The 16150-nt window shown below is 43.4% G+C and overlaps 1 protein-coding gene across 1 annotated transcript; it reads right to left on the reverse strand.

Annotated features, from left to right (window-relative positions):
* Window positions 1-1036: 1036 nt before the first annotated feature.
* Window positions 1037-15232, reverse strand: znrf1 (zinc and ring finger 1). The gene is made up of 5 exons (XM_037255083.1): window positions 14241-15232; window positions 10638-10733; window positions 3778-3883; window positions 3383-3473; window positions 1037-2441 (listed from the first exon to the last, which is right to left on the reverse strand). The coding sequence occupies exons 1-4, from the start codon at window positions 14632-14634 to the stop codon at window positions 3416-3418; spliced, it is 654 nt and encodes a 217-aa protein (XP_037110978.1). The 5' UTR covers window positions 14635-15232; the 3' UTR covers window positions 1037-2441; window positions 3383-3415.
* Window positions 15233-16150: the final 918 nt, after the last annotated feature.

Below are 16150 nucleotides of genomic sequence, written 5' to 3' on the forward strand. Positions count from 1 at the left end.
GTCTGTGTCTTCTGCTTTTGGCGTACAGCGCTTTGTAACGCCGTCCGGAGGGGAGTAGTTCGAACAGACTGTGACCTGGGTGAGAAGGGTCTGTAGAGATGTTACTTGCACGTTTCCTGGTCCTGGACAGGTACAAGTCCCGGATAGATTATCTTTTCTGCAGTGCTGATTGTCCGTTGCAGTCTGTGCTTGTCTTGTTTGGTGGCCGATCCAAACCAGACAGTGATGGAGGTGCAGAGGATTGACTGGATGATGGCAGTATAGAAGGTCTTCAGCAGCTCCTGTGGCAGGTTGAACTTCCTGAGCTGTCTCAGAAGGTATAGCTTCTGCTGGGCCTTCTTCCGGGCAGCGTCTATGTGGCTGGTTCATTTCAGGTCCCGAGAGATTTTGGATCCCAGGAACTCGAAGGTGTCTGTGGAGCAGGGATGAGAATTTTCCGTGGATCCGCGGATTTCCGTGTTTTTTTCTGTCGAAAATATCATTTTTCCTGCTACAGTCGAATAATTTGAATTTTCACTGTATATGTTTACTTTTGTGAATTAGGATGTACTGTATTTGTTGTACTTTATTTGTCCCAAAACAATGTTTTATGAAAGTAAAATTTTGTGACTTGTAGTTGACTCGGGTTTTTCCTGCTACAGTTGAATAATTAGATTTTTTACTGTAATTGGTCACTTTTGTGAATTCGGATGTACTGTATTTGTTCTACTTTTATTGTCCCAAAACAATGTTTTATGAAATTAATAAGCGGTTCAGAAAATGGATGGATGTTTTCTGTTTTCTTAAATGTGTTGCTACCCCCATTTTAAAGCATTGGAGATCATTGGAACAGAACAGTGCATGACGATTGTCAAAAGGCCTTGATGTCAGGCCGAGTGTCTTCAGAAATCCTCTCTCGTTCACCCTACTTAGGTCAAATATCGTCCATTTTCTGCTCATATTGCACCATTTTATGTCTTTCATGTACTTTTAAATATTTCAGCATTTACATGATTAAAACATTCAATAAAAATGAAGTGCATGTACTACATCGAAGCAGAATGTCATCTAGCACAATTTATTCCACCATTTGTTTACAGTAGCTTTGTTTATGCACGTTTTTCTTTTGTAGCAGTCTTCATAAATCAGCTCTTGGCATTCTAAAGTGTGAGTAGCAGCTGGCATGATTGTAATATTGAACAAATATTGTTAAATATGAACAAAAAAAGCAAATGAGCCCCTTTGATTGATCTACAATGGGACCGCAGAGTCTATTTTAGGGACCAATTGGCTCACAATTCCGGTTCAGCTTCAAGCAGTCTTATCCACGCTAGCAGGAAGAGTAGCATCGATCAAAAAGTGGAACACATTGAGACACTCGTACTCTTGAGGTTCTCGCAAGGTAACAGCATATGAAAAATCAGGCTCATCTAAAAGAAGAAAGTCAAACCAAGAGGTACATGTGTACAATTTGTCACATATGTAGCTTCGCAGTAGCTGTAAACATCAGCAAAGTAAAGGGAGGACTGCCAGTCAGACACAGGGGACATCGACGTCTAGCTGTAAACATTTGAATACGCGGACCAACACACAGGCACACAGAGCACTGTCCCAGTCAGCCTCCAACCTTTCACTCAGACAAACATGCATGAAAGCCCGACATCGCAGTATCCCAAATGTGTTACACAGCCAGAGAGACAATGTTGCCAGACATTGCTGGCCTTTCTTGTCTTCTCTCAAGTGGGAGTTAGCATGCTTAGACTGTTTCTCAGCAGACCTCCACTCCATCCTGCCTCAATCTATGCGGTTGGCATTTCTCCAAATCAGATCAGTTTCCCTCACTATTTAAGGAACATTCAGATTATTCTTTGTCAAACTGGCAAGGAAGACCGCAGAAGTAGGGGGGCGGGGGGGCAGAACGGTTGAGCAATGAGGCCCAGTATGTTATGACGTCATTGAGGAGTTGACAAGTGAGCGACCCACTGAATATTGTACAAGATGCTTCCATCTTGTTCATTAAAACATGGTTTCCTTGTGCTCCTATTCTCTTTTCCTGGTGTCATTTGATACCTGTCTCCGTTCATACTCAAGTCTGTTTCCTCTCTCTTCCCCAGTTAAGGCCATGGGGAGCGCTGAAGACAAAGTACTGGCAGATCCTGATCTTGACAAGGAGGATCTGAACACGGGACAGAGGCAAGTGGCCACACACAAGTATGGGGAGCGAGATGAGGCAGGTGAAGCCCTTTGACGGACTGGGTTGTCTTCATTCTATTCAGCAGATACTGCATAAGGTCTCTTTCAAAACCGAAGTTCTCATCATGAGCCACTTGTTCGTGTGGCAAATATTTTGGTTCGTTCATTTTTAGTAGTTCTCTTCCTTGGGTGGAATATTCATATTTGTTTGTTTCTTCTGATTTTGTTGAACCTGTGTCCAGATATCCATGGCACGACTGTGAGCCACCCTAGTGACAGAAAGAGAAAAAAGGGTGTGGAGGTAAGCAAATATTTTCACAAGGCAGATTGAGCAACAAAGTAAAAGGATGTGTTAGGGTGGTGCTCACTCTAACTTATTTTGCAAGAACCACACGGGAGACAAGTAAGTCCTTTTGGACACCTGCAGGTGGAGAGTCCATTCGTCGCTGTGCGTACAGCGATGATCGAATGAGGTCTGACTCAGGCCTCTTGCAGGAGCCTTTTTATTGAAAGAAATAGAGTGGGGGTGAGAGTGGGGAGGATGGGGTTGAAGCCCCTGGCCTGCTGATCAAAGCATAGCAGGGGGTCTTTTACGACGTTGTGTAGACAAAGCAACACTGGTTGCTTCCTCTGCAGCTAGTCGATCAGTTCAAAAGATCTTAGCACTTTGTTCTACTACTTTTGTTAAGACAGGACAAGCTAGGTAAATTAATACAGGTTACATTCCAACATAATCATACGATGAAGATAATCTGTAAACCCTAACAGGATGCAAAACACTTTTCTTCACTTTTGACAGTCGCCTTTATTGTATCCCTGACCATGTCTCTCTCTGGTGGTTGCATCTGCAGAGAGATCCTTGAGTCATCTTACCCCCTTGAAAAACATTCCTCTGTTAGAGTAAGAGCAAAAAATAGTTTGACCCAGTTAGCAGTTAGTGTGGTACGGTTTATTTCATTTGATGCCATTCTTGACAAATGGGCGAGTGCCAAGGCATGACAAATAATATTATAGTGCTAACATTGTTAATAGAGTACAAACTGTTGTTCGGATTTCCTAATTGGATATTTTCCCTGTTATGTGTTTGCATACCCCTCTGAAAGGAGGCAGTTACATCCTTGGTTCAGATTAGTACTACATGGTTGAAGTAGCAGTAACAGGTGTGTTTGTTACACACTTTTTTTGTTTGCAGTATGCATGTGTCCCTCACCTTGAACAATATTGTCAGTGGGCCCATGGTCAGTCAGTCAGATGGGTGTTCTGGGCAGGACCGATTAATCTCAAACCACGAGTCTATACAGCTGCAAAAGTGGAGGAGACATATGCACAATTAATGTGTTGAAAGATATGAGTGAAGTAAATACCAGTTTCTCCGAAAATGTAATTCAACACAGAGGCATAAAATACAAAGATGAAAAGGAGAAGACGCAAAAACATATTGTTTTAAAACAGCAAAACTGTTCTGAATACTTGCATAGTGTAAATCGTGTTATATCACAATGCATAGCAGGGATGTCAATCTCATTCTAGCCTAAATTGATGTAAAATCAAAGCATAATAAAGACAAATAACAATAAGTGGCTTTTTTTTTCATCTTTGCATCACCTTTTGTGGTAGATACACAGGCACGGCAGTCTGGCTATGGTGTCTCCTTGCTGCAGTTCCTCAAGACAGATCACACACTCGCCAGCATCCTTCATCAACACGTCATCTAAGGTGGCAAGCATACATAAAGAGATTAAAGTCGCTAAATATATGCATCCTGAAATGCAACCATTTTAAACATGAAACAACAGTGAGTCATTTGGAGACAAGGTTGATTAGTCAGTACACAGTTCCACGTTATTGAGATTGAGAGAAATAAATTAAAGATCAACTTCCATTTGCCATAATTGTTTTATTCCTATCGTTTATTTTGCATTTTTAATTCTTCCAAAACCACACAATTAAAAAGGCTTTTTTCACAATACAGGAATTGCCGTAATTTTCGGACTATAAACCACACCTGCATACAAGTTCCACCAGCCAAAATTAGGACATAGTCAGGGACAGGCAGAGGGACAGGCAGAGTGTCAGGCCGTGCAGCGTTCAGGAATGGTCGGGAAAACAGGCAAGCTCGGTCGGCAACAGGTGTCAGAATTGGTAACAGTCAGAGAGCAGAAACAGGTAACAAACCGACAGGTAGCAACCTAGAAGAACCGTCCAGGAGTGACGGGAGCAGGTGTGGTGATGAACAGGCAATAAGTGGTGATTACTTGCAGGGCCTGGCTGAAAGCAATGTCAGTCACAGGACGGGAGGGGCAGGACCTGAGATACAGAACTATCCAAGGTGCTGATTGCACAGACACGTGAGACATAGTACGTACATGGAAAAATAGAAAAAAAAATGAATGAATTTAGTCTGAGATCCTCTCAAGATCGGCCACAATATTCAAAAAAGTGGTCCAAAACAATTTGAACTTTCCTTGGCTTGAATATAGAATTTTCTCTGGTGTACAATATGACAGAAGTTCATTAAATCAATGTTTTTTATTGAGGGATCAATACTTTCCCGTTTTTAAGTACACGCTCGCACACACACACACGCACACACACTCTCTCTTTGTAGCAGTCAGTGCCAACAATATGCCGTGTTCTATTAGAGTTCAGCTTCAGTACAGTTACATCTCCGAACAACTAGGTCGTCGTATCATCATCGTCAAAGAGCCTGATCAAAAACCTTTGGCCCACAGAATATCACGTGACACATTCCTTAAAGCTGACTGGCTGACGCGAGGCATAGCAAGTCAAAAGTCAGTCTGCGGAAAGGCGGAACCGTTTTTTGCGTCTCAAGCAGCATAAGCAAGATGCCACATTTTACCGTGAGTAACAAAAGTTACAAAAACATCACATTAAATAAACATGAAGGACAATTACATTTTTGCCAATGCATCAATACCCACAAAATAACCATGACCACTGTATGGAAAAATATTCTTCAAAAAAAAAAAAAAAATCCCCATCATATAAATCATACCTAATTATAGCATATACATTTTTAATTAGAGGTTTCTAGAGCAGCATAAGGTGTTTTGCAGTGTTCCAGGCAGAATGTGGGGCAGATAAGGACAGAGGGATAGACTGTGAGATGCACAAAGAGACAGGAGACATATGCTCTGACTGCAAATCAGCTTAGCTGCTCAAACAAGCTTCCATCAACCTGCTCTCCTCTCTTCCCATTTTCTATTGTTCTATTGGTTGCTCTCTCTCAGCGTCTCTCATCCCTCTGAAAACACCTCAATGAAATTGCAGAGCACGTCTATGCAGCAAGCCCACGTCTATGCAGCAGGCCCTTTCTCCTGTTTACATTTCTCTCGTGTGTCAATCCAAATAGGAAGCGGAGATTAATCAACTCCCTAGACACTACTGATCAACTGACCTGAGATTTAACATTCAATTTCGGATGCTAGCTTTTTATTCTTACATTAAAGAAAATCTTCCCATTGATTTAGGTCAATTTAAAAGCTCGGCAAAAAATACACATCATTTTGTGTGCTCTAAATCCTTCTTTAACTAAATCAGAAAGTGTTTATCGCCTTAATTTAACATCAAATGAAACCTCGGATTTTTGAGTGTCCAAGATGTGATGATTAATTGATAATGTTTTTTATGTATGTATCTTGCATTAATCTGTTAACCCCTGTTGTGAGCTGAAAATATCTTTCTCACTTTCAAAACTGGGTCATTGCAGTCCAATAATACAGAGGGTAACATTCTGCAAGCTACAGTCCTACTTTTCCAGACATAAAAAAAAATACAATACATTTGCAAAGTTAAAAAAAAAAGTTAAATGTATAAATCCTAATTGAGGATTACATGATGTATTGTGGTGTTTTTTGTTACTCAATGATATTTGTCCTAAATGTACACAGCACTTGTGTAAAACAGATTGTATTCTATTTCATATTTATTTATTATTATTTGCAATTTTTTTTGTCATTATGCCTTTGTTTACTTGGGAAAACCGAGTAGCAATCCACCAAAAGTGGGCATTCTGTCCCAAGGACTGAATGGTCTGTCTGACCGTCTTGGACGAACACCCATGGACACAATGCTCGCCTGCCTAGCTCCTGTGATGACGACAGGCTGAGATTGGGGGAAAAAACAGGAAGCTGAGCTCCAAAAGTGAGCACGCCAGTTTGTTGTAAATCTCATTCCGACAAAGCCCTTAAATCACGACAGATTCATTTAGTGGCTTGAATTTTAGTGCTGCCATCATTTTTACATATAGACCTATTATATAATTGCCAATGTTCAAAACTAACGCGACACCTCTAATAGGTCCCTCCACCCCTCTGACGATTTCATGACATTTTGCTAGAAAGATTCAATGCATTAGGGATGAGATCACAGTGACCAAACACCCAGTCGAGACCTGCGATTACACGAATTCTTTTAAACAATCATGTGATAACCCTCTCAGATTTAAGATATACCGTCATTTTTGGACTATAAGCCTCACCTGATTATAAGCCTCACCAGCAAAAATTAGGAGAAAATCTTGTTTTTTTTATTCATTTTTCATTCACGAGATACTGGAACCCCCAGCCGCATCGGGGGCTGGTTGGCTGGTTCGGAAGCAAAGGTGACTGGCTGAAGACCGAACATGATGCGGCAGTTTGTCACGAAAGCCCGGACGTACTTGGGGTCGCCGCTGAACTTCTCGAGGTTACCTAGGCGGGCTCTGGGACATCAACGAGTCATCTGGCTTCTGGGACTGGTCGGGGCATAGGAGTAGAGACGGGCGCGGGCGCAACCGAGGCAGCGTCTACGGGTGGATTGACAGCTCTCGGAGGCTGCCCGGGACCCGCGACATTTCTAGCCGTTGCTGCTCTATTTGCTGCTGTTGTCGCTGCAGTTGCTGTTGCCGTTGTTGGCCCATCTCAATCAGGGTTCGGAGATCAGCCGACAGGCTGCTGACGGCGGTCTCCGCTCGCTCCGGTCGGAACAATGCCGTCTGATCACTTGCTGGCTGCATGCCGATGGTCAGCTTGTACTGTAATGATCGGACAGTACAGCCATGTGCAGAGCGACCAGACTTTATTGTGAAAGGGAAGGGGAACGATGGAGGTTTGGAGCGGTGGACGGACGAGGCTGTACTCGTTGGGCGTGGGTGGCTGGATGGCGATCCAGGGGAAGGAGCACTCGATTGGGCTTCTCGTGAGCGTGGACGGGCTGCTGACTGGAGGCTTCTGGATCGGGCGACTGCTGTTACAAAAGTAGGACAGGACTGACAGGACAAGGACCGAATCACAAGGAAACGGGGAGTCAAGCTTTCTAGCATCGATGCGGACAAGGACATGGCGACACGTATGGTACAAGGAATGTCTGTGTGCATAACGGCTGTTAAGTAGTAGAGCCAGGTGACTGACAATACAGGCATGCTGGGAAACAAGATATGATTGCACTTGTCTTGTTGGTCTCACTTTGGGTGAAAAACAAAAAAAAGGAACTCCGGGGCGTATGTTGCTGCTGGCAGGGGGACAGCCGGGCCTTAAAATATGTGAAATTGGATAATTTGCTGGAAACTGGTCAGCTAGAGTTTAAGACCAAAAAAAAAGAGGAATGGGACAGTTTCTCCTTTTACCCTCGCTTGTCGTATTCATTATCAGCCATCAGGGCACTCCATCACTGCGGATCCCATCTTCTTAAAGACAGTTTTATTCTGCTCACTCTGTCTATGTCACTCAATCTTCTTTTTTTGCCCAAGCCCAAATTCAGCTTCAGGCCTTAAACTTGCATCACGTTTTTTACAGCATGGGTCTCATGGGCCTAGCAAGGTGCTATTTGTGGAGCTGGAAATTGGGCCCCACCCCTTTACGAGTTAGTTTCTGTAGTTACATCATCACGATTATTGAGAGAAATACCACATTAGCACGTTTACTGGATGTATGGCACATACCCACGTACACTGGTATCGACAAGGTGACCTCCTGGTTCATATCAGAGTACATGTGCACAGTCTTGAGCAAACCATGTCACTGTCAATCCCAGTTGTTTGGGACAAAGAATTAACATGGCAGCTGTCAATCACATGCCTTCCAGCAGGAGAAGAGGAAGTCCATCACCCAAATGAAAAAGGAACTGGATTCAAACAACAAACAAGAGGCATTGCCATGTCTAGCTGATTTTTGATCAAAATGTCATCATGATTTCAATTTCGGCATCTCTCAATCTTAAACAAAATATAAAAAAGAATCAGAAAAACTATTAATGCACCAAGTGGTGTGATGTTTGTAAGTTACCCATGTTCTGAAAGTGCTCGCAAATGCATCACATTATACTTGCGCAGCAACCATGTGATGTTCTGCCCTTCCTGCTCGTGCTTTAAGGATTTTAATGACTCCTCATATTGTATATTTGACAAACAAGACATGCTTTATTTTCATAACATTGCCAGCGCTAAAGTCTAAATTCTACTGACATGCGAACAGGAAATTAGCATCGAGTCCCATGCGTGATCGTTCATCTTTTGTTTAGCTGCTCTGCTGCCAGTAGGTTGTGTGTCAAAGCAGAGCATCAGCACGCGGGTTACCAATGCTGTTCCAAAATGTAGCAACATAGTATCTTCGCAAAACCTGTACTGGATGAGCTACTAGGGCTAGGGCTCCGCTCCTAGGCATCATGGTAGTAAAGAATTCCTTTGGGATTTTCCAGTCTTACAGTTACTCATCTGTATGAGACAGGACCACCCCTCAAAACAAATTCATTTCAGAGTGTTAAAAGCAGAGGTGGGCATTCCATCCCGGTGACGGAATGGTGTGTCAGTCCATCCCCAGTGGACGCCCATTTTGCAGATGAAGGACAAGAGATGAGAAAGTTACGAAAAAAAAGGACGGACTGTGGAGGGACAGAAGTGGGTTTTCGTCAGTCTGTGTAATTGTCCCTACCGGAATCAATTGCCGACTTCGCAGTCCGTCAATGATGGACACCCGTTTTATTGACGAGTGACAGAAACATGTGCAGCATATTTTACATGTGGCTATTGTTTTACATTAACCTGGGACGCAAAATGAATTATTTCATGGTGTACCTCAGGTCAATTTGTTCGCAGGTGTTCACTTACTTGTGCAGTGTCACTCCTACCACATGTACGTACCAGAGAAGAAGTGGGGCATTACTTGTTTAAGTGAGGGAAAAAGAGACACTTTTTTTTCCATTTCCTCAAGCAACAATGAAAGACATAACAACCACAGCTACTTTATTCTTGTTATCCCTCAAGCACACAGCTGCTTGTGATGACTGTAGCGCTTTTAAAATCATGGGGACAAACAGACGACCTTGAGTACCTTGAAAGGCGCCTTATAAATAAAATGTATTATTATTATTACATTATAAATAAGGACAGACCGACAATGACGTAAGTTTGCCCAGGTCAAGTACTAAGAACGAATGACGAAGCGGCAAAATTTGGTAACGCACCCATCTTAGTGTATATACTGTATATAGAGGGTATAATTATTGATTTATCAGTTCATCTTCTGAACCACTGATCCTCACGAGGGTCGCGGGTGTGCTGGAGCCTATCCCAGAAGTCTTTGGCCGGTAGCTGGGGTACACCATGGAATGGTTGCCAGCCAATTGCAGGCGAGGATGATTAGTGTGTTGTAATTTTTGCTTTATTGTCTATTAACCCATTCAAATCGGAAGTGAATTACTGCGTTTCAACCACTACAGCCAAGAGCGCCGTTATACATTTCGACCTTTAAACCCCGACCACGAATGGCTCATCCCCGGGGTATTTATTTCGAGCATGGTAGACGTAGGAATTCCAAAATAAGTGACCACGCGCTTGAGGACTTCAAACCAGAGGAACCATTAGATCTGGATTTGGGGCTAAAATTAGGTTTGCAGACAACAGGGAAGAAGAAGAAGAGGATTTTGAAGGCTTTGAGTCAGAATGGAGGACTCATTTTAATCAAGGCTGTTTTCACCTGTCCCCAGAGATGAAGGTAGAATTTGTAAAAATTTGATTGGATGTTGAAAGACATAAGCTGAAATTTATTTTATAACCACAAGTATAAGCTCTCAAATGTTTTTTGGAATTATGTTTCTATCTGCTACAGGGGCTGAGATTATTTAGTAGGCGTTGACAGTATTGTTGAATTTCCAGTAAAAGCAGGTTTCAGGAGTGCTTTATAAGTCACTCTTAGTTTTTTTAGGCGTGTTTTTCCAGGTGCTTCAAGCCTTCAAATTGTATGTCACGGGCATATTTGTAATTGTAATATTTGGCATGTCTTACAAACATGCCTATATTGGGTGGGGAAATATACATGCCTCTTTCAAGCATCCTTTCAGCCTACATTTATCTTGTCCCTCGATCTAAATGTCAGCGCAGCAGCCAAGAAAGGGAACCGGACTCCATGTTTTGTTCAAGAGTAAATTAGTCATTTAAAAAAAGAGAAAGTTGCTGAGATGATGCTCACCATTGTATGAGAGTCGAGGCTTGCTCAGACACATGATGAAGTGAACTTCCATTTCAGTGGATGCCACAGATTTGGAGCACACAGGACACTTGAATCCTAAAAGAACACCACAGAATAAGTCAAGGAATAAAAATCACAGATCGTGACACACATATTCAAGAGAAATTGTGTCAGTTGTATTTGCTCTTGCTCTTTTCGTAGATAATAATAATAATAATAATTCATTAAATTTGTATAGCGCTTTTCAAACACCCAAAGACGCTTACAGGTAACAAGGCAAAGACACATGAGGGGAGGGGGACGGGGAGGAAACAATCGGGTAAACTTAAGAAGAGGAAACCAGTTATGGGTAGGGGAGGTCATGCGCTTGGGAGAAGAGGTAAGTTTTTAGACGGGACTTAAATATGGGGAGTGTGGGTGAGTCACAGACAGACTGGGGGAGAGAGTTCCAGAGTCGGGGTGATGTGCAGGAAAAAGCTCTGTCACCGAAGGATTTGAGTTTGGATTTTGGGACTGTCAGACGTGAAGTATTGGAGGATCGGAGGGGACGGTTGCTAGATAAGCCATAATGATGTTTTAGGCAGTATTATACGTACATCTCTTTCATCACCCCTTTTGACAGTACTCTAGTAACACATATCCATACATCACGTATTTCTCACGATAGATTTGTTCATGCAAATTTTATTAAAGTGTGCGGCAGAATTCTAGATCTTTTTCTTAATAAGTCTATATTCCCCACAGTTGTAGTTTTGCAAATTTAATTGCAAATTGTAATCCTGTATTTGTCACCAGGTACAGCACTTTAAAAGTAACCATATGCTTGCTCTCTCTCTCTCTCTCTCTCTCTCTCTCTCCATGCTCAGACTCTGACTCACAGCAAGTGTCATTATTTACTTCGCTTACAATCAATCGCCTGATTTCACTGCTGTCAATATTGCAGACAACAACTTAACTGAGATGTGTGCTGTTGTTTGTGTGTGAATGGAAGTGGCCACTTCTTGTTCTTGACATGGGAACACACATTCAATCATGACCTCGTTCTACCCTTTAGATGTGTCATCTTCAAAAACAATTGTTATGTGAAAGAGAAAACACACACATCACTCCAGAAAGCCCTTCTGCGCTGGACAGTGGGCAGGCTGAACATCTGTCGTTGTCTGCCATCATGACCAAAAGCGGCATTGGCTTGATGACATCATTCCTTACAACTCTCACCAAAAACGTCTCAATACCTTTCTGAAATGACCAACCGTTTCCATGGGAACAGGAGAAAGAAATAGATAGATGGAGACAGAGGAAGTGGAGAGGATGGATGTTGGGAGTGTAGAAAGGAGAGCTTTCAATTACAGAGCCTATTGCTGGAGCCTATCTCAGCAGTCATCGGGCAGTAGGCGGGGGACACCTGAACCAGTTGGCATTTATGAAGTAGTTTTCTCAATTTCCTTCCATACACCCTTAAAAATACTGAGTGAAAATTGCACAAACAATCCATTTTTGTACAAAAGAACCCAACATTTCTTTTTCCAAAACAACCAAAAGTTGGGTCAAACTGACTTCCTGGGTCGGTACAATTTTGAACCCAGCAGTTATCTGGGTGTAATGCAAGACAAAAATGCAGATGTGACCACAACAATGTTAAAGGTTGGAGCAGTATATTTGAAAACCATAGACCTCATCACAAATGCCTTCACATTCTACCTAACACGGGCACTTTAACTTATTAAATTGACCAGAAAAATCCAGTTTCGGATGCCGTTGCTTTATGATGCAACAAAAATGAAGGGGACATCCATTCATCCATTTCCTCTGGCACTGGAGCCAATCCCAGTTGGCTTTCGGCAAACCAATCTCAGGGTACCTTTAGATTTGTTCACATTTACAGCGAAGGCCAATTTCTAGTCTTAAAAACAGCTACTGTCCTCACATATACATTGTTAATGTATTTTTTTATGTGGGAGAAAGAAACCCAGAGTTCCCATGAGAAAACTTGTGCACATGGATGGATGGATGGATGGATGGATGGATGGATGGATGGATGGATGGATGGATGGATGGATGGATGGATGGATGGATGGATGGATGGATGGATGGATGGATGGATGGATGGATGGATGGATCGTCCTGGTATTTTCAAACCTACTCCCGACTTCCTTTCATCCAACTGTCTGTTCTCCTCACACATAGTACGTAAAGATCAGTGGCCAGGCAAAGGCAAAACAACCGAGCTGCTGACGGATATCCAAGTTGTTATTCTCCTGCTGTGAGCTGGCTGGGGCTTCAGTAATGAGAGCCTAGGGGCCTGTTTGTGTCTGCTGTGGATGTTGGTGTGCACCTCCCTTCTGGATTTCTGCACATCTATTGTACATGCATTGAAGGAGCTGTGATCATGCAGTTAGGAATTTGTGTTTATACCTGAGATGGAAATGCCAAGTCTCACATCAAAATATTTCATAGGGAATCATGCAAGCTGCAGATAAGCACAAATCCTGCTCAACCTGCTCCCTCCCTTTCATACCATGCTTCCACGCCTCACACTATTTTCCATCTTATCCGCTTTCTGCTCCCTCCCTCCTTGGACTTTAATCGTTGAGCTAATTGACTCAGCCAGATTTAGCAACAGGCTTATTCATGTCATTTCACACAACAAGGAGTGACCTACTGTATACAGACAGCGCCACAAGGCTTTTTGACACACAACCTACTTCCAATGTTAAGCTCAACACAACACATTCATTCACTGCCCAGCCCCAACAGATCCGATAAAGAGCTGTATCGAGAATTCTGCTTTTATATAGTAATGCTCAAACAGCTTCACAATTGGAATGTGTGTTTATCATGGAGGTTGTACATTCGACTGAAAGTTGTCACTATAGTGGTTACCTTAAACCACAGGTGTCAAACTCAAGGCCCGGGGGCCAGATACGGCCCGCCACATCATTTTATGTGGCCCGCGAAGACAAATTGTGCATCAAATTCGTGTGTCATTACTAGAATTGCAAATTGTCTTCACTTTTAATAGTATTAGTTTTTTTAAATATTTGACCAGTTTTTACTCGTCTGATTTGAAAACGAGTTATTTGTCAGTTTGTTTTGTAGCTTTTACTGTATATAATATGAGGTGCTCATACATTTATTTGGGTTGACAGTCATAATGGCCCTCCGAAAGAAGCAATGACTACAATGCGGCCCGCCAAAAGAATGAGTTTGACACCCCTGCCTTAAACCAAATAGAAGGATTAGACAACCCTAAAATGCAATGCAATTCTCTATACTAATGAACATAGCAGAATAAATGATTCTGACAATATCCACCACGGCTAAGCAAACGTTTCAAATGAAACATTTGGAATATTTTCTATGTAGAATAATACCCATTTACCACACGACATTAACATAATAAAATTCAAAAGCGAAAAAGGAAAATGTATTGCGGCACTGAAGTTACCAGTCATTTTCAGTTTGGGGTCTTACACAAACGGTGAACAAGACTAACCTTAAATCGCATTAAACGTTTGGCTGCAGGCTGCCTGCCCTGCACGTTACTGGCTGTAAGGGGCGTGAGGGAGTGCTACGCGGCTCTCGTGTGCGGATCACTCTTACCGCTGTGCGCGCTGAACCAGCGGGGAGCGATGTGCAGGGGCAAGGTGTCAGCCAGCGACCCCCGGGATCCCAGATAGAGCACTCCGTCTGTGTGATGCCGTCCACCGCCACCGTCCTGGTAGCCGGTTCCGTGAGAACCTGCGGGTGTGCCCCCTGACCCCCCTCCAGCTCGATCCGAGTCCGTACCTCTGGGGGTGTAAAAGCCGAAGGGCACAGTGGGAGATTGCTCAATGTCCATCGCGGCCACGGAGCTCACCGAGCGGCTCCGTAGGCCCATGGTGCCGCTCGACCGGTAGTGGCCGAAATGGGCCGATGGTGGTACCGCGCTGTCATCCGTAGAAACACCGGGAAAAGCACCCCGGGACCGCCCCGCCGTGCTCTGCTTTCCCCCCATCCAACAAACGGGGGGGGGGCTCTGCTCGATCCGCAAAGGGTCGAGAGAGCCGTAACAGGCTGTCCGCCCCCCTCCTCTCGCTCCCGTCTGTCTCTCGGCCCGGCTGTCTGTCTGTCTGTCTGTCTGTCCTGGCGCTCTTGTGTGTCCGACTCCGCAGGCTCGTCAGCTGTGACTCGGTGCAGACGCAACAGCTCGTTTCCCCGCCGAGCGGATCATTGGCCAGCCCGGTCGTCTGGATTCAGCTCTCCCAGACAACCCCCGACAGCACCGGGAGGATGCTGCTGACACGCTAAGTGACGCAGATAGTCCAGGATGACACACGCACGCACGCTGACACACATACAAGACTCCCCCTGACCGTCCCAGGTGATAAACGAGCTTGCGTCTCAGCAGGCAGAGAGGCAGCAGCAGCAGCAGCAGCGCCGCCGCAATATTCGCTCCGCCGCTCCTGTCTCATCTCGGCTCAGACATCGTGACAACTGTTGCTGGTCTGTCTGGCAGCCGTGACACGGCAATATGTCCGCGATGGGGTTTATCTCTTCGATCTGCCAGCATCCAACCAAGCAGTCGCACTGGAAATTGGGATCGCTTGCCCCGCCCTCATGTACCTTCCGCCGCCGCGACACGCCAGACTATGCAAAGAGGCGCAGACTCCGATAATAAATATAGATAGGTCGACTGTCCGAGATGCAAAAATTCATGACTTCAATTTACAATGTTTTGCACTACCGGCGGTCAGAATATTTGGATCTGATATATATATATAGCAAAATAAATAATTGAACTTTGTGGCGACACGTGCCTTTCTTATTGTACATTGATATTTAAGACTACATGAAGGGTCAATGTACTGCCACGGTGCACAAAACCCAAATAATTTATTTCTTAATTGATGGGAATGGTTCTTATATCTCATCCCATTTTTCTGCCATTTCTATGTTGTCAAATTCCCTACCATATGCTAAATTACTTGGTCAAATGTTATGTTACAAATTATTTTGTCTAAGAGTGTGTGGGTATATGTGCGCTTGCCTTGCAACCGTAATAAAATGGTCCTCTACTTAATGCAATAGATGCTAATCTATGCTGTTGTCATAACAACAGACAATCCAAAGTATTATCTTCAATACACAGGCCTGGACACTCTTTAGATTCACACATTAAATGTTGAGTCAATGCAGAGAATTGAATGAAAAGACACACAGGAAGAAAGTAGGAAGAAAACAAATTAGTTATGAGTAAATGAGTTAAGGAAAGTAAGTACATATGTAACTGAGTAAAGTATAATTAGATACATTTGTGGCATGATCTGGCTGCTGCAGGAAACAGCTGTGGTGAGTCACATTTCCAGTATAATAAATTGTTAAAAGGAGAATTTGAAATTTTAAAAGAGATCACTGCTTCATTTTGTTAAATCAGTTAATATGACTTACCAGTAGTGCGTTAACGTGATCTGCCAAAAAGTCACCTGCCCCATCTTGTGCCTCTAATTTGATAGAAGACCCACAACGCCAGA

This window comes from Syngnathus acus, chromosome 6 (genome assembly GCF_901709675.1).
Source record: "Syngnathus acus chromosome 6, fSynAcu1.2, whole genome shotgun sequence".
NCBI classification, from domain to species: Eukaryota; Metazoa; Chordata; class Actinopteri; order Syngnathiformes; family Syngnathidae; genus Syngnathus; species Syngnathus acus.

Bases quoted from the DNA above. Each gene is read 5' to 3' on its own strand.
- znrf1 (XM_037255083.1), bottom strand. From the start codon at position 14,634: ATGGGGGGAAAGCAGAGCACGGCGGGGCGGTCCCGGGGTGCTTTTCCC. The intron at 10,734-14,240 runs GTAAGAGTGATC...GTGTTCTTTTAG, and splicing joins CTGGTTCAGCGCGCACAGCG to GATTCAAGTGTCCTGTGTGC. The intron at 3,474-3,777 runs GTGATGCAAAGA...CCACTTTTGCAG, and splicing joins CTGTGTATCTACCACAAAAG to CTGTATAGACTCGTGGTTTG.